This window comes from Sus scrofa, chromosome 16, assembly GCF_054392235.1.
Source record: "Sus scrofa isolate SSC_HxYL_T2T_F1_AM1 chromosome 16, Sscrofa_HxYL_maternal_Yorkshire_Landrace_v2.0, whole genome shotgun sequence".
Classification (NCBI taxonomy): Eukaryota; Metazoa; Chordata; class Mammalia; order Artiodactyla; family Suidae; genus Sus; species Sus scrofa.
This window is the reverse complement of record NC_139398.1, coordinates 56,038,797-56,057,802: the sequence shown is the minus strand read 5'-3', so window position 1 is coordinate 56,057,802 and position 19,006 is coordinate 56,038,797. Positions and strand designations below refer to the sequence as shown.

At 35.7% G+C, this 19,006-nt stretch overlaps 2 protein-coding genes across 11 annotated transcripts in view; one reads left to right on the top strand and one right to left on the bottom strand.

The window, feature by feature from the left end:
- Positions 1 to 18,460, top strand: part of TRIM23 (tripartite motif containing 23) — a 43,441-nt gene extending 24,981 nt beyond the window's left edge. For 4 of the 8 annotated variants that reach the window (XM_085002407.1, XM_005672494.4, XM_021076780.2 and 1 more), the window contains 5 exons: positions 4,554 to 4,688; positions 10,842 to 10,971; positions 11,452 to 11,562; positions 13,038 to 13,162; positions 16,156 to 18,460. In XM_085002407.1, the coding sequence (XP_084858533.1) occupies positions 4,554 to 4,688; positions 10,842 to 10,971; positions 11,452 to 11,562; positions 13,038 to 13,162; positions 16,156 to 16,335 (681 nt within the window). In that variant the 3' untranslated portion in view covers positions 16,336 to 18,460. The remainder of the gene's footprint in view (positions 1 to 4,553; positions 4,689 to 10,841; positions 10,972 to 11,451; positions 11,563 to 13,037; positions 13,163 to 16,155) is intronic. The other 4 variants (XM_085002409.1, XM_085002408.1, XM_085002410.1 and 1 more) reach the window with 1 other exon arrangement.
- PPWD1 (peptidylprolyl isomerase domain and WD repeat containing 1) overlaps positions 1 to 19,006 on the bottom strand; it is a 44,334-nt gene that overhangs the window by 3,153 nt on the left and 22,175 nt on the right. The window contains exon 11 of one of the 3 annotated variants that reach the window (XR_014830703.1): positions 11,840 to 12,027. Coding sequence is in view for 2 of the 3 variants with exons in the window: in XM_021076546.2 (XP_020932205.1) it covers positions 11,989 to 12,027 (39 nt within the window). In the remaining variant the exon portion in view is untranslated. Of the gene's footprint in view, positions 1 to 10,014; positions 12,028 to 19,006 lie in introns of those variants that run through there. The other 2 variants (XM_021076546.2, XM_021076547.2) reach the window with 2 other exon arrangements.

Sequence of the window (19,006 nt, the reverse complement as noted above, 5' to 3'; positions counted from 1 at the left end):
AGGCCACACCTGAGGCATATGGAATTTCCCAGGCTAGGGGTCAAATTGGAGCTGCAGCTGCTGGCCTACCCCAAAGCCACAGCAACGCCAGATCTGAGCCTCATCTATGACCTATTCAGCTCATAGCAATGCTGTATCCTTAACCCACTGAGCAGGGCCAGGGATTGAACCCACATGCTTATGTATGCTAGTCAGGTTCCTACTGCTGAGCTACAACAGGAACTCCAAGAAGAAGGATCTGTAAGGTTAAGTAGATAATTACCAGAGGTACACAGTAGTCTATCTTATTAATTTTAAAAGTATTTTCATGTTATTACTGTGTGTCACTGAGGCATTAATGTTGTGCTTAGGATATGGTCTCTAACCTCGAATTGCTCCATTTAGCCATATCAGTGTCCTTTCTTTCATGTTTTCTTACTGCCATAAAACCATGGGTTTTAGAACCTCTCTACCTTCTTGTCATTTTTCAGTCATCCCAAGCCCTTTAACCTTCTTTGCCAAACATGTACTTACTCTTCTTTCATCTTGGTGTGCTTCTGTCTCTCTTTTCTGATACTGGAAATCCTTCTTCAAAGTTTAGCTCAAATGTTTGCTGTTCTTTGAAGTTCCTCTTTCTTGCTTTTTTTTTTTTCTTTTTTTTGGTGGAAGCTTGCTTTTCTAGAATGTACTACCTATCTCTGTTCTAATTGAGTAGCTCTTAACTTTTATGTCACAGAAAACCTTTTTTTTGAAGGTTGAGGTATCATAGGCAATTTGTTACCCACTTTGCAGATAATGTGCTTTCAAACTAAATTGTATTTAAGGTTATCCTAATGAAAAGGTCAGTCTTGGGTGTTCATGTTGTGGCTCAGTGGTAGCAAACCTGACTAGTATCCATGAGGACACGGGTTCGATCTCTGGCCTCTCTCAGTGGGGTAAGGATCCAGCATTGCCATGAGATGTGGCTCAGATCTGGTGTTGCTGTGGCTGGTGTGGGCCAGCAGCTGCAGCTCTGATTTGACTCTTAACCTGTGAACTTCCGTATGCATCAGGTATGGCCCTAAAAAGACAAAAAAAAAAAAAAAAAAAAAAAAAAGGAAAGAAAAGAAAAAAGTCAGTCTTACTTATTACTGTTTTGGATCTGCCTTCATGAGTGTGTGACATAGGCTAATTATTGCCCAAGGAATTCCTGATAAGCTGAAGTTTGTCTCATCTTTTGATATATTGCTCGTGATTGTGTTGATTTCAAATCATTGTGGAGCTAAACTTTTTACCATTTTAGAGCTTTTTCTCTTAAATATCTGACTAGACTTAAATGAATGTGGCTAGGCTATAAGTATTGAGTATTTATACTCACCTCCCTATTGAATCCTTTAGTTCTTTTCGTGTTGAATTGTAATCATTAATGTTTACACAATTTATGAAGTTGTCCTTGAGCTCCAGTCCTGATCTTCTGTCCTCTGCTTTCTGATGCTGGGACTGGAATTCTATAAACCACATATCTGCTTTTGTCAGCTGGTTCCATGTTAGTTTAGGCTCTACCAATAGGGGACAGTAAAGAAAGGCTAGAAAATGGAGCCAGTTTCCTGTGGGTTTTCATTTGCTTGGGGTTCCTGTGAATGTCACTGCTTGCACAAGGAGACCCCCTTCCTTAGAGATCTGAATTTTGGCTGTACTATAGGGGCCCCTACTGTAAGTTACTAAGTTTTAATTATTTTAGCATTTCTCCTTTATTCCCCCATCTCTGAGGGCAGTATCTATTTCCTATAGTTGTTTCCTCTTTGATACCTCAGAGTTCATTTTACTATTTTAGTTACTCAGTTCATAACTACACCTAGTTAACTGTTCTTCGTGGTAATTTTTTCTGTTCACATAATTGTGGTTTTTGTCTCCTGATTTGAACCTAATGATACAGTGTGCACATTTGTCCTTCTAGATGTTGACTGGATGCCTCTTTGTATCTTTAAGTTCTTTGTACCTGGATAGAAAGTACTAAATAAATAATTGCTCAGCCCTTGATGGGTTACCAAGCTACACAGCAAAATTAGAAATGGATCATGTCCTAAGTAAGATTTAAGTGAATACTTGGAAGTAATTTTATGTTTATTTTGTTAAAAAGTATGTTCATAGTTACTGAAATATTTATTTATTTATTGGCCAACCCCCAAGGCATACGGAAGTTCCCTGGCCAGGGATTGAATCCAAGCCAGAGCTGCGATCTGCGCCACAGCTGCAGCAATGCCAGATCCTTAACGCACTGCTTCAGGCTCGGGATTGATTGTACTTCCACAGAGACAAGCCGGATTGTTAGCCCACTATGCCAAGTGGGAACTCCCATGAAACACTTACAAGTATTTAGAAGTATTTTAGAGTTTCTGAAGCATTTTGTCAAAGTGGCAGATAATTGTTAATGACAGGGTATTATCTCACTACGTTAATGCAGATGAAATTGGGGTGTTGGATTCATTCTTCATATGAAACTATTAGTTTTGTTTTGATTTTTTGGCCGCAGAACCCTAACCTGAACCAATAATCTTAAAAGTTCCTGTCACAGAGACAACTGAAGAGAGGAATAGATAGAATATCATATATTTATTACCAATTTTGAGAACAAAATTTAATCATTCCTCCCCTCCCCCCAAAAATGATGCATCATCTAAGTTCAAAGCGTAAAGCTGAATGATTAGGATTTATTTATTTAACAAATACTTGTTGAATGTCTACTATATGCCATGTATATTCTAAGAACATGGGATGTATCAGTAAATCATGCAAACAGCCATTATTTTGTGGAATTATCACTGTTGCAAGGGATAAACCATAATCATATCTAATAAGTAAATTACATAATATGTTAAAAAGTGATAAGGGCTAAGGGAAGAAGAAACGTGTGGGGGTACAGCAGATTGCATTTTTAAGTAGTCAGGGTAAGCATCATTGAGAGAACGTGAAATTTGAACAAAGACTTAAAGGGGAAGAAGGTGAAGAAAGTAGTTCATACCCTGATGAAGAAGATTTCAGCTGAGGAAACGGTTAGAGCAAAGAGTGTAGAACGACATGCCTGATGTATTTGAGGAACACCAAAGACGTACTGTGGCTGGAATAGATTAAGGGATGGATAGATTAATAGGAGCTAAAATTAGAGGTGATAGGGAATTATATGTAAGGAGGTCCTTGTGGGCCATTGAAAGAACTTTAGTTTTTGCTGATTGAAATGGGGTAACCATTGTGGGCTTTTGAGCACAAGAATGGTTTGATCTTTCTTGAAAGGATCTGGTTGATGTTTACACATATTGAAGGAGGGTAAAGATGGAAGGAAGGAGTTCAGTAGTTAGGAGGCTATTGTAGAAATTCAAGTGAGAGAGAATAGTAGGTTGGAGAGTGGGAGCTAGAAGTGCCCTCATTCTAGATATCCAGTAGGATTTGTTGACAGATTGTATGTGGGGCGTAGGGGAGGAGAAGGTAAGAATGACTTCAGTGTTTCTGTTCTCAGCAATTGGAACAACCAAATTATTACCACCTTGTATGTATATGCAACAGTGAGCAAAAACCTGACACCACCACTCCTCTCTTGGGGCTTACGTATTGTTGGGAGATCTCTGTCTTACAAATAATGCATTAGTGTATGTATAGAATATTTCTGAAATAATATTTGAGAAACTGGAAAGTGCTTAACTTTGAGTAGAGGGCCTGGGAATGTAGAGTGAGAGGGAGATATCACAATTTGACATTTATTCCTTTTAAAAAAAAAGACCATTTTATGTATATATTAAATTATTTAAAAAACTTTTTTTTGTTTTTGTTTTTTTATGGCTGCACTTGTGGCATATGGAGGTTCCCAGGCTAGGGGTCAAATGAGAGCTACAGCTGTTGGCCTATACCACAGCATCGCTGGATCTGTGTTGCGTCTTCGACCGACCCCATGGCTCACGGTAATACTGGATCCCCAACCCACTGAGCGAGGCCAGGGATCAAATCCACATCCTCATGGATTGTAGTCAGAATTGTTTCCACTGTGTCACCACAGGAACCCCAGAAAAAAACTACACATACTCAGAGAAATAAGTACATGTGTGTTCAACTGGCTGAATGTTCAATCAAACTGGACATTTTAACTAGCATCTAGATCAAGTAACAAAACATTACCAGTACCCCAGAAGCCCCTCAGACTTTCTTCCAATAACTACCTGCCTTTCCTCCTAAGGACAAACCACTGTCCTGATTTCTAATGTATATCTTGTTTTTGCATGTTTTGGTAATTATTGGAATCACACAGTACAAACTTTCATGTTGTTTCTTCTTTTACTGTATGTTTTTGAAATTCATATCATCACATTTAACTGGTTTAATATCATTGTGGTGGTGCTGCATTTGTGAATATACTATAATTTATCCATTCTTCTATTGATGGGCTCTTAAATTATTTCTTAATGCTGATTATTATTATCTTAGTCAAATTTACATACAAGGTAACTTTGAATACTGTATGTTAAATGAGCTTTTCTGGAGTTTCAGTGATATCTCTTTTTTCATTATTTCTTTAAAAAGTTTAAAAGAAATCCTATCTTTTCTAGGATGATTGTAGAGTTGTTTTGGCAAAACAAGAAATTACAAGGTTACTGGAAACATTGCAAAAGCAGCAGCAGCAGTTTACAGAGGTTGCAGATCATATTCAGTTGGATGCCAGCATCCCTGTTACTTTTACAAAGGTAATATAAACTATCCTTCATTTTTAGGTGTGTTGTCTAACAAATCATCGTTTTACATTCCATGATAACCAGCTTGAAGGGACAGCTAAGAAATTAATGAACTGTAGGATTAAAAAAAAACCTTATCAGTGGAAAAGAGAAAGTGGTGTAATGAATCTCCCTCTACCCATCACCTGTTTTCATAATTAAAAACTTTTAATTTCATCTGTCCTTCTCCCCAGTCTCTATCTGCAGTCTCCCAGGTTATTTTGAAACAAATCCCAACATCATATCATTTCATCTGTGTAATGTTTTCATGTGTTTCTAAAAGGTAAATACTCTTTTTTAAAATGTATTTTTATTTTCTTATTTATAATGATTTTTACTTTTCCATTATAGCTGGCTTACAGTGTTCTGTCAGTTTTTTGCTGTACAGAAAGGTGACCCAGTCCCACATATGTATATACATTCTTTTTCTCACATTATCCTCCATCATGTTCTATCACAAGTGACTAGATATAGTTCCCAGTGCTATACAACAGGATCTCATTGCTTATCCATTCCAAAGGCAATAGTTTTCATCTATTACCTCAAATTCCCAGTCTGTCCCACTCCCTCCCTATCCCCTTGGCAACCACAAGGGGTTCTCCAAGTCCATGATTTTCTTTTCTGTGGAAAGGTTCATTTGTGTGTAATTAGATTCCAGATATAAGCGATATCATTAAATACTCTTTTTAAAAACACAAAATACTACTACCACATCTAAAAAATTACTATCCTTTATCCAGTTAGTATTCAAATTTCCCAGATAGTTAAAAATTTTTTTAGGTTTTTTTGAGACAGAATCCAAACAAGGTATATCTTTGGCATCTGGTTGATACATTTTGGTCTCTTAAAGTGGATTTCCTTAATTTGAAAAGGTACATGTGTTTGATTTGTGTGTGTGTGTGTTCAATTTTCATTTCTGTATTTAGGTACTGACTTTAAAAAAATTTAATCTTGTTTTATAATTATGTGAAACATTCCCATGGTCTGGAGTCACATCTACAAGGGAAGGTTCATTCAGAGAAGTCTAACTTACGTTCCTGACCCCACCACCCTATTCTTCCATTGTCCATAGAAAACCTTTAAGATTTTTTTCTTAGTTTTGTTCATCATTAAGAAAACAAAGAAATATATTTGTATGTACGCTACCCACATTTAAAGGTAGAATAAATTACATACTTCTCCACCTTTCAGTTTTCACATAAGTATATACATCCTGGAGATCACTCCATAGCAGGATACAGTGATATTTTCTATTCCTTTTTATAGCTGTAAGGTGCTTTATTGTGAGAATGTACTTTTTTTTATTATAAAAAACTACATAATAGAAAATTCACTTTCTTAACTATTTTAAAGTGTATAGTTTAGTATTGTTCAGTGTATTAACACTGAGTGACATATCTCCAGAAATGTTTCATCTTGGAAAACTGAAATTGTACCTTATTAATAACTCCCCTATTCTCCACTTTCTCGCTAGCTTCTGGGAACAACATTCTGCTTTCTGTTTCTTTGAATTTTGACTACTCTAAATTACTCATATAAAGTGGTATTATACAGTAGTTGTCCTTTGGGGACTGGCTTATTTCCTTTAGCATAATGTCCTCACAGGTCACACATGTTGTATAGCATGTGACAGAATTTCCTTCCATTTTAAGTCTAATATTCATTGTTTTTATATACTTCATTTTGCTTATTCATCTGTTGATGGATGTTTGGGTTAGTTCACCTCTTCACTGTTGTGGATAGTGCTCTATGAACATGACTGTGCAAATATATTTCTTTGAGACATTTGCTTTCAGTTCTTCTGAATAAATATCCACAAGTGGGATTGCTGGATCATATAGTAGTTCTATTTTTAATTTTCTGAGGAAATGCCATATTGTTTTCCCTAGTGGCTGCACCATATTATGTATCTCACCAAAAGTGCACGAGGGTTCCAGTTTTTCTACATTTTCACCAGTGCTTATTATTTTCATTTTGTTTTTGTTTTTTTTTTTTGCTATTTCTTGGGCCGCTCCCGCGGCATATGGAGGTTCCCAGGCTAGGGGTCTAATCGGAGCTGTAGCCACTGGTCTACGCCAGACCCACAGCAACGAGGGATCCGAGCCGCGTCTGCGACCTACACCACAGCTCACGGCAACGCCGGACCCTTAACCCACTGAGCAAGGGCAGGGACCGAACCCGCAACCTCATGGTTCCTAGTCGGATTCGTTAACCACTGCGCCACGACGGGAACTCCTGTTTTTGTTTTTGATAGTAGCCATCCTAATGGTGTAAATTCTTTGGAGAATTTTGTGTGAGTTGTTTGCCTATTTTTTGTTATCTGATTTTTTTATTGTCAGTTGTAAGAGTTCTTTATATATTCTGGATATGCATCTGTTATTAGATATACGATATGCAAATATTTTCTCCCAATCTGTAGTTTGCTTCTTCACTCTGTCGATTGTATCCTTTGATTCACAGAAGTTTTCAAGATTGATATAATCCCATTTGTCTGTTTTTTCTTTTGTTGACTGCTTTTGATGTCATAGCCAGGAAATCATTGCCAAATCCAAGATCATGACGCTTTTTTCTTAAGTCTTCTACTAGGAGTTTTATCATTTTGGTTCTTACGTTTAATTATAATGGTCCGTTTAATTATAATCTACATATTTATAATTGTCTTAATTCTTTCTAAATTTAACCTTTGTATAATGAACTTGTCTCCTATAAGTTTCGAACTTAAAAATCTATTTTGGCTGATACTGGCATAGTCACCCCTGCTCTTTTTTGTGTTTGATGTATATCCGAAAGGTTGCATCTTTTCCTGTCCTTTCATTTTTCAGACTTTTAATGTCCTTAGATATAAAATGAGTCTCTTATAGATAGCATATTGTTGGATCTTGTTATTTTTTAGCCATTTAGTCAAACTATGTCTTTTTAGTGGAGAGTTAAATGTTTAAAATAATTATTGATAGGTAAAGACTTACTATTGTCATTTTGCTCATTGTTTTTTGTGTTACTTGGTAGTTTAGTCTCTCCTTTCCTCTCTCATTACCTTCTTTTTTGTTTTATTGATTTTTTTAGTGTCATGGTTTGATTCCCTTCTGATTTCCTTTTGTGCATATTCTCTGGATTTTATGTGTGTGTGTATCATTGCACTTATGTAAAACATCTTAGTTATAACATTCCATTTTAAACTGATAACAACTTAACTTCATTTGCATATAGAGTCTCTACTCCTTCACAGCTCCACCCCCTGTACTTTATTGATGTCACAAATTATATCTTTATATATTGTACACCTGTTAACACACACTTTTGGGTTTTTTTAAATGTGTACGTTTGTTTGTGGGGAGAGGCGTTGGCTATACCCATAGCATGCAGAAGTTCCTAGGCCAGGGATTGAACCCATGCCACAGAAGGGACCTGAGCCACAGGGAACTCCTAAAGTATTTATTATTTAAGTTCTATAAAGAATTAAATTTATACACTCAAATTGTAATAATACAAGTTACTATTTTAGATTTTCATATGGCTTCATGTTGCTCTCTAGTGTGCTTTCATTTAAACTCCTTTAGGATTTCTTATCAAGCATGTCTAGTGGTAATGACTACATCAACTTTTGTTTTTCTGGGAAATTCTTGATTTTTCCTTCACTTTTGAAGGACATTTTTTGCTATATCAAGCATTTTTGGTTGACAGCTTTCTTTCAGCACTTTGAATTTATCATTCTACTCTGACCTGCATTGTTTCTGCTGAGAAATCTGTTGATAATCTTATGGAAGCTCCTTGTATGTGATGGGGTCCCTTTTCTCTTGCTGCTTTCATGACTCTTTTTGACTTTTGACAGTTTGATTATAATGTGTCTCATTATGGGTCTCTTTGGGTTATCCTAGTTAGAATACATTGAGCGTCTAGAATTTTTGTGTGCTTTTCTTTCCTCAGATTGGGAAATTTTCAGCCATTGTTGTATCTTCAAGTAAGATCTCTTTACCCCTTTATTTCTGTATTCTCCTTCAGGGACTCCCATCCCCATGTGTCTCTTAGGGTCTCTTCCTTTTTTTTTTTTTTTCATTCTTTTTTCCTTTTCCTCCTCTAATTCCATGAATTCAAATGACTTGTCCTTGAGTTTTCTTATTATTTTTTTCCTGCCTGATGAAGTCTACTGCTGAAACTCTCTACTGAACTTTTCTGCGCAGTTACTATAGTTTCAGACCCAGAATTTCTGTTCTTCCCTGAAGTTTCTTCCTCTTAGTTGGTATTCTCATCTTATCCCTTCACACTTTTCCTGATTTTGTTTGTGTTTCTTTTAGCTCATTGATCATCTCTGTGACAGTTATTTTAAACTTTTTGTCCAGCATTTCATGGTTCTGAATTTCCTTGGGACCAGTTTTTAAAATTTTATTTTGTTCCTTTAATTAATTGGGCCCTGTTTCCTTGGTCTTTGTATGCCTTTTGACCTTTTGTTGAGATTTGGGCTTTTGAAAAAATAGCCACCTCCCTCAATCTTTATGGACTGGCTTCATGCCTGGGAAAACATTTACCTTATCATCCCAGCTAGAGATTCTAGGACTTCCAAGACTTTTCTGGGGATTTGTCTTCTCTGGGTTTGTTCATGTTACTTTAATGTCAAATTTCCTGCTCAGGTTGCCCCTGTCTTCTCTGAAGCCAGTAATCTCTTGCCTCCTATGGTTTCCCGATGGAACTGCAGCTCTGATATGCCATGTTCTTGCCTTTGTTTCCAGTGGCTTCCAAACTATGTCACCAGTACCTAAGAGGTTCAAGTCAGGTGAGATAGAAACTAGTGTCTAAGGAAGCCCCCAGGTAGGTCAGAACGTTGGATGCTTAGGCAGTTCTTTGTTTCTGTCCAGAGGAAGAATCCTGGCATGGGAGTTTTCCTCCTGGTTGTACTGTGCTGTGCCAAGTAGGCGGAAGGGTACAGGTTGGTGCATAGAATTCTGTAAATTTTCTTAACCCTTTCACTGGAGTCCTTTCTTGTTTTTATGGCCCAGGTGCTGTAGTTTCTCAACTGGTCCCTAGAGTTTTCACCAAGGTATTCTGGTTCATATATTTTTCTGAATAGTATATATTTCTGAAGCTTAGGGCTGGACTGTAGGCTTGGGAGCCATCATCATATAGATGGTAACTGAAGCGCATGGAGCAATTGAAAGTTTGTAGAACAAAGAGGAGGCCTCATACAGACACTCTAGAATGCCAACATTTAAGAAGTGGATAAAAGAAAAATGAGAGGGAGTATCCAGAATGGTGGAATGAAAACCAGAAAAATTTTGTATCACAAAAGCCAAAAAGAGTGCACAAATGAGGAAGTAAAATAATTGTTGACATTTATATAGCATTTATGGGCTACGTGTTTTAAGGATTTTTACATGTCTTTTTAAAAATTAATATATGCAATAATCCTATATAAGTCTGGTGCTATTTTCATTCCCCATTTTACAGATGGGAGAAGTGAGGCAGAGAGGTCATGCAGCAATATATACAAGTATGTTCATTGCAGCATTATTTATAATATCAAAAAATCAGAGATGACCTAGTATCTTTCAGTTGAGATTAGTTAAATTGTGGTTTATGGAATATAATGAAGCAATTGAAAGGAAAAGTATGTCTGTATGTTTTGAAATGAAAGATTTCCATAATGTTAATTGTGAAAAGTTAGTTGAAATATGTTTTTTTTTTAAAGTATATTTGTTTTATGTATGTCAACCAATGTGTGCACAGAAAGGTGTCTGGAAGGACATACATGAAATTGTTAACAGTGGATATTTATGGGAAATGAGCATCACTTTTCATTTTTAATTAATATATTTAACTCAGCATAAAAATTTTATTTAAAGAAGATTCAGTTGAGCTAGAAAATCTGGGATAAAGAAGTGGATGTGTATATTTTTTTAACTTGTATTAAAACAAAGTATGTAGTAAGTTTTACTAAGCCAAGATTTAGCAAAGCAATGAGGAGTGATTCCTCTGAGAATATCAGAATCAGGGTATTTTAAACTGATTTTAATGGATTGAGGAATGAGTAGGAGACAAATAATTAACAGAAGTTTTTTGTAAATAAAAGTGTTAAGTGCTAATACTTTTAACTCCATAACAAAATAAAAAGATTAAATTTTTTAAAAATTATAGGACAATAGAGTTCACATTGGACCAAAAATGGAAATTCGAGTTGTCACATTAGGATTAGATGGTGCTGGAAAAACTACTATTTTGTTTAAATTAAAACAGGATGAGTTTATGCAGCCTATTCCAACAATTGGTAAGTATGAGTATTGCTTTATCTTTAATGGACACTTTACATACAAACTCTAGCTTATAGCTGAGTTCTTAGGACCTTATTTTATGCCTGTCTGCTGTGGAGAATGGCTCTGCCATGGAGAAAAAAATGGAATATTCAGTGGCTGTTTAACTGAAATGTGGATAGAGGGATAGTAAGAAGGAACAGAATATTGGTGGTACAGTTGCAAGGAATAAAGGATTGATGACTGGCTAAGGATTTGGGGTGAGGAGGTGGTAGTGGTGCAGAGCTGGCACTTCAGTGTCAAGGTCCTAAGAGCTCTGGTTAAAGGTATTAATTTCCTCATGTATGCTTATTAGGAGTGGAGTTAGTTGGGCAGCAGTAGATATTGTTGTATGAAGATAATTTGTAAGTTACAGTTGTAAATGGTGTTGCCTGTGTTTGTTGTGTCATTCATTGTAAATATAAGTTTAGTATTAAAGAAACTTTTTTTAAAAACAGGTTTTAATGTGGAAACTGTAGAATATAAAAATCTAAAGTTCACCATTTGGGATGTAGGTGGAAAACACAAATTAAGACCATTGTGGAAACATTATTACCTCAATACCCAAGGTAAGAGTATAAGAGTTACATTATAATTTTTCAAATTTTTAGGATGCCAGTTTTCAATGCATTGATTAGGTAATAAAACTGATGCTTTAGCATTGATTAAATATGTAACTATACCTTTATATATTTGTAGCAGACACCGCATTATTAAGAAAATTAGTAACATTATTAAGAAAATTAGAAAAACTGGGATATGTACTCTGGGTTATTTCATGAAAAGCATAATTATAGCATAACAACCATATTTATGTTATATATGTAGACAGTTAAGCATACTTACCTCTTGCTGCTTTTAACAAAGATTAGTATTAATGTTCATATGAGCATGATCACTGGCAATATTGTCGTATAGAGTAGAATTTGTGGGGTATAGTTCTGTTACTCTATTCAGTTCAATTCCATTATATTCTCTCAATAGCTTCCACTCCTTCATTTCCATTCACAATTAGTTGTTATCTGCAGAAGAACCTGAAGTGGTTTGCTTTTGACCAAATTGTGTTATATCACATATATTCCACTTAGCATTTGGGCCTCATTTTATGCTTTACCTCCTGAAACTTATGTTCATATATCATCCTATTTTCCACCTAGAAGAAAGACTAGATAATTTTTACTTTGGGATTTTTGATATTAAGTTTAGTATGAGCAAGTGACTAAGGGGGAAAAAAGGGAATTTTGAGTATGAAGAATGGTTGAAAGTCTGGGATGTTTAGCTACAGGAGGAAGCTGGAAATATTTTAAAGAGAATTAATTCAGTATCTATTTATGAAGCTTCATCTGTGTATTTTCAGTCTAATCTATGGAACATGCCATTACAGGCACCTACAGAGAATACTTTGGGGAGATAAAGATGGTGATTTATTTATTTTTAAAAAACTGTCTTGGAGTTCCCATTGTGGCTCAGCAGGTTAAGGACCTGCTATTTTCTCTGTGTGGATGCGGGTTCAAACCCTGGCCTTGCTTAGTGGGTTAAGGATCCAGTGTTGCTGCAAGCTGCAGTGTAGGTTACAGATGTGGCTTGGATCCTGTGTTGCTGTGTCTGTGATGTAGGCTGCAGCTGCAGCTCCAATTCAACCCCTGGCCTGGGAACTTTCATATGCTGCAGGTGCAGTCTTAAAAAGAAAAAAAAAAGCAAAGACTTTTTGTAAATGAAGTAATAATCGAAGAAGTAGCACCAGCAAGTAGATCAGGAGAGCTGCATTTTCATTCATTAAGAAAAAAATTTTAAATGGTATGAACAGCAGTTTCTATTTGGTAGTGCAAGTGTCGTAAATCCTGTTATAGGTTGGGAAACAACAATTGAAAAGTTATGTTCACTACTTGAGATCATATCATTAATTATTGCTAGGTGCTCCTATAATTGGCAGCCTTTCTGTGAAAATGATCATAGATTATCATAATGAGAACATTAAAATATTTGGTCCATTTGCTGAAACTTAACAAGTGACTAATTGAACATTTTTACGTTCTTTTGGTAGCTGTTGTATTTGTTGTTGATAGCAGTCACAGAGACAGAGTTAGTGAAGCACACAGTGAACTTGCAAAGTTGTTGACGGAAAAGGAACTCCGAGATGCTTTGCTCCTGATTTTTGCTAACAAACAGGTGACACATTTGTATTTCAGAATACTTATTTTAGTATTCCATATTATAGGTAGCTGTTACTATTTCAAGAGAAATCATTTAGATATTTACAAAGTTTCTGTTCTATATTTTGAGTACAATCTTTATGGAAAGTGCTGTACTTGGTACCTTGGAGTATACCAAAAGAAATAAAGTAGTTGATGCTCACCAGAAACTCCTATGTAGGAGTTCCCTTTGTGGCTCAATGGAAAAGAACCTGACTAGTATCGATGAGAACATGGGTTCCATCCTTTGCCTCGCCCAGTGGGTTAGGATCTGGCATTGCTGTGAGCTATGGTGTAGGTCACAGAGGTGGCTCTGATCCAGCATTATTGCGGCTTTGTCTGTGGCCTGCAGCTGCGATTTGATCCCTAGCCTGGGAAACTCCATGTGCTGCAGGTGTGGCCCTAAAAAAGCAAAAAAAAAAAAAAGAAAAAAGAAACTCCTCTGTATATAGGTAAGCATGTTAATTAAGTATATTTCTAATTCTAATACAAAGAAAACTGGTATGTGGAGTTCCCGTCATGGCGCAGTGGTTAATGAATCCGACTAGGAACCATGAGGTTGTGGGTTCGATCCCTGGCCTTGCTCAGTGGGTTAAGGATCTGGCGTCGCTGTGAGCTGTGGTGTAGGTCGCAAACGCGGCTCGGGTCCCGCGTTGCTGTGGCTCTCTCTGGCATAGGCCGGTGGCTACAGCTCTGATTAGACCCCTAGTCTGGGAACCTCCATATGCTGCGGGAGCAGCCCTAGAAAAAGGCAAAAAGACAAAAAAAAAAAAAAAAAAAAAAAAAAAAAAAAAAAAAAAAAAAAAAAAGGAAAAAAAAGAAAACTGATATGTGACTTGAGCAATACTCAAAAACTGTTATAGGAAATTACAGAGTTCTGAAAGTGCATTTTGTATGATTAGTAAAAAGTAGGATTTGAATTACTAGAGTTGAAATAATGGGTAAGATTTTGAGTCAATGTGAAAGACCGAACACCACAGGCAGAAAAAAATAACATGAGTATTTTTAGGGAGCATCAAACAGATCTGGGTGTGAGGGGTAGGTAGAAAATGAAAAAATCCCAGAGTAACAGATGAGGCCATGTTGTAAAGGCCTGACAGAGCCAAAGTAAGACATTTAGGTTTTTTTTTTCTATGAGCAGAGGAGAACCATTAAAAGGTTTTTGGACTAGTTGGTTTTAAAATCTTAACAGTGTTTTGAGATTGTAGTGTTGGGGATAGGATTGTAGAATTAATCAGGGCCAAGGGAGTGGAGACAGGTAGATGTAGTAAATTTCTGTAGTAATCAAGTGAGAATTAACAAGATCCTGGATTGAAAGAATAAAAGAATAGACACAGATTGAAGAAACTTTATAGACAGAATTTGGTGACTGACCAGGGAAGATGAAGGACTAGGAGTAGCTATGGATTACTAGATTTTGAGACAAAGCTTCTGGCAGGATGAGAATGCTTTTATTTAGTAAGTGGGCTTAGATATAAGAAGGAAGAGTAGGATGAACAATAAAGGATTTTCCCTTTAATAAAAAAAAGGCATACTATTAAGAGCTGATATATGTCACTTTATGATTAAGACATGCAAATAATGCAAAGTGAACATACTATTTTCCACCTATCATATTGTTAAAAAATGACAATGTTTGATAATCCTCAGACTTGGATATGTTGTTGCTGTGGTTATTAAACAGACATTTCTGGAGTTCCTGTCGTGGCTCAGTGGTTAACGAATCCGACTAGGAACCATGAGGTTGTGGGTTCAATCCCTGCCCTTGCTCAGTGGGTTAAGGATCTGGTGTTGCCATGAGCTGTGGTGTAGGTTGCAGATGTGGCTTGGATCCTGCGTTGCCGTGGCTGTGGTGTAGACCGGCAGCTACAGCTCCGATTAGACCCCTAGCCTGGGGACCTCCATATGCTGCATCAGTGGCCCTAGAAATGGCAAAAAGACAAAAAAAAAAAAAAAAAAAAAAATTTCCTTGGCGGGCAATATGGCAGTACTTTGTTGAAGTTTTAGATGCATATACCCTTTTACCCTATAATTCTGCCTCTGGTAATGAGATAATTTTGCAGATATATGTATGTAAAAATATGTAGGTGTGCATGTATATGTATGTATTTGTAATAGCACATAAGCACACAGCTTCAACCTAAGTATTCAGTACAGGACTGGTTAAGAAAATTATGTTGCACCTACACACTGAAATGCAATGCAGATGTTTAAAATAATGTGGAAAACCTGCTAATCCTGATAATGGAAAGGTGTCTTTATTTTCAAGATATGTAGTAAGTAAAAAAGGAGCTAGAGGTTTCTGTTTATTTGCATGAATGTGCTTGGAAGTTTTGTGTAAAAATATGATGATTACTTAATGGCTGCTTCTGGAAGGAAGGGTTATTTATTCAGGGGTATTTGGGGAGTTTAATAGAGTCTTCACTATATAAACCCTATGTAAAAGTCATTTTTTATGATATACATCTATTAATTTCTTTTTGATGCCTTATAATGGCCTGGGCATTATCTTTTATTCACAGGGCATGGCTTTTCTTGATTTTATTGTAGGACTATTCTTACAAACAAAAACTGATTTTTTTTTTTTTTTCCTTTTTCAATCATATATGTGGCATATTGGAAGTTCCTGGGCCAGGGATTGAATCCCACACCACAGCTGCAGCAATGCCAGATCCTTAACCCACTGTGCCAAGTCAGGTATCGAACCCATGCCCCAGCAGTGACCCAACTGCCACAGAGGCAATGCCAGATCTTTAACCCATTGCACCACAACAGGAATTCCTAATTTTTTTTCTATTCTCGTTAATCTCAGAATAATTACTGAAAGTTGAATTTAGGTTTTAACTTTAGTTTAGCCTTCTAATGAAGACTGGTACCAAGAGAATTGTATATAAATTAGCAGTAATTACAAAGATGATCATTTTGATGAACTGACTTAAAAAATTCTGATGTGTGTATTTTATCTTTCAGGATGTTGCTGGAGCTCTGTCAGTAGAAGAAATCACTGAACTTCTTAGTCTCCATAAATTGTGCTGTGGCCGAAGCTGGTATATTCAGGGCTGTGATGCTCGAAGTGGTATGGGACTGTACGAGGGGTTGGACTGGCTGTCACGGCAACTTGTGGCTGCTGGAGTATTGGATGTTGCCTGATTTTAAATGTAGCATTGTTTAAAGTTTTGTGGTTAAGAGTTATTTTGCACATAATATGTTGTAAGAAATTCTACATCTCAAAGATAGTTAATTTAGGATGTATATATAAAAGGAATGTTGGTTTGGGAATTCAGTACAATAGTGTTTTTTAAAAAATCTGTAGTAAAATTTAAATACCTGATTGAGCAGATTAAATTGAATTAAATAGGGACTGAGTATAATTTTTTTAAAGTACAATTAGTAAGTTTTTCAGATTATATGTGGTCCTCATATTGGGAAAGAAGTAGTCACAGAGAAAGGATAGGTGACAGTTATTCTTTTAATAAAAAGAGAATAGCTGAGTGCCTAATGGAACTTCTGTATGAAGCAAATGAAACATGGCTTCTTCTTTAACTTGTGTTTTTCACTGGATTTTTGGCAGGATTTAGTAGCAAAAATGGCAGTGACTCAATGAAATAAAATCCAAACTGTATCTTTGGGTAATAGGATTACTTTAATGTTCAGTACAACAGAATACCTTTAATGCTAAGAATTATAAGTGATAGAAAACTAATATTTTATACAGTGTTTTATATATTAAAACTTTCTCCTAAAAGCCTTTTGTATGAAACCCAGAGAATCAGAATGAAATGTTATTTAACTTAGGCCAACTGTCAGATAAGTACTACACTGAAGAACAATTAATAGTAAAACTGTGAAAGTCAGTTATATTCTAGTTGATCTTCACTTATAAAAGACCTATTTGCAGGGTTCAGCCTGGATTATTATTTCCTAGGTCAGAGCTCTAAATTGGTTCTTCCATTTTTTAATATATTCGTAATTTTTAGTATTAAACACTAAAGTACTACTAAAATAGTAGTGTTTCTTTTAAATGTATTACATCTGTAGTGAAAATGACTATAGGTAAAATGTAATAAGTTACCTACAGAAACCAGGGTTGGTTTTACATAAAAGGTAGAGATCTAAGTAGAAAACTACCCTTACCTCAAGAGGAGTTATTTAAACAGTGGAAAATGCTTATTACATTACTTTAAAATGTTTTCCCAAAAGAAGTGCATTTATATCCATAATAAGATGTGATCAAAGGTTTTCATGACAAGGCCTTGAAAAGTTGTTTGAAAGAATACGTTTAAGGAAGAAAAAGAAGATACGTATAAAAAGTTTACATTACATTTAATATGCAGTATTTTACAAGTTTAAAAATTTGTGCTCTTTACTGTTTTTCATTTTTTAAGGAAACTCCCTTATTATGGCAGTACAATTTATATATTACATACCTAGACTGGATTTTATGGTTTTTTTTTTTTTTTTTTTAAGTGCTTTATACTTTAGGATGAAGCTGAAACCGAAATCTTATTTGAACTGCTATGAAGACTTGATGTCTGAATGCAGGATGTGACTTCTAGGTGGCACTGTTTTTGGTTCGGTCTCTTTGAATGTCTCTTTGTTTAAAAACAACATAACTTTAGAAAACAAAGCATTAAAAAAAAAGTCCATCAGTATTATGGGGAGTGTGTAAATAAGTAAATATAATATTTCATGCTTTATTTTTCAAAGAAAAGGTTATGCTGTTACAAGTATAGTTTATGCATATAGGTAATACTTCTGAATTAAATTAATATTTGACTGATTGTAGTAACTGTGAAAAATAAAAAATGGTGTTACGTTTGCCTGTGAGCCCTTGAACTGTTTTCTCTGCTACGTAATTGGGGAAAAAAAAGTCTAACACTAACATATAAACCTGCTTTCCTTGTAAATTATTTTACCATTTTTGCTAAACTTTTAAAGTCACATTCCTAGTATATTTCTAAGACACAGTTTTAAATTGTGCTTAGATCTAATTCTGATGTACATAATAGTAGTTTGTGTATGTGTAATGTGTTTGTTCCCTCTGGGAAATGTCAAATTTAAGAGTAAGAGAGAAGTTTTAAATACAGTCAATTAGGATTTTCTTCCTAGCTCTGAATTTCTGAAGTAAGCCTAAGTATTACTGTACGGTTTATGTAAAGCAGGTTTTTCAAATGTGTAGCTCTAGTCTGTAATTTTGGAATGCTTTATAATCACCAGAAGCCATTATTTGCATTACATATGATCAGTATAGACAGCAATAAAAGTGTTAAAATCATTTTAAAGAAGTCCTATCATTATTTTAAATTCTGTTTCTTGAACCATCTATATAGTAGTATTGCTAGTAACCAATTACAGTCTTACTTGTGTCATGATAAAGAGAAGCAATAGGAGATCCCGTCGTGGCTCAGTGGTTAACAAATCCAACTAGGAAAATGAGGTTGCGGGTTCGATCCCTGGCCTTGTTTAGTGGGTTAGGAATCTGGTGTTGCTGTGAGCTGTGGTGTAGGTTGCAGACGTGGCTCTGGCTTAGTCCGGTGGCTACAGCTCCGATTCGACCCCTAGCCTGGGAACCTCCATATGCCACAGGAGCGGCCCTAGAAAAGGCAAAAAAAAAAAAAAAAAAAGGCAATAAAACAAAATTGGGTAGGGATTGGCTTGCATGTCATATTTGAGACATAGTTTATTAAAAATTTAGAAATAACTTTATGGTTTCTCACATTTAAAAAAGTATTATAACTTTTTTATTAAAAAAGTATTAAAACTGTAGTGTTTTTAAAGGAGAGCTAAAATTTTGCTTTGAACAAACTGAAATTACTGCTTT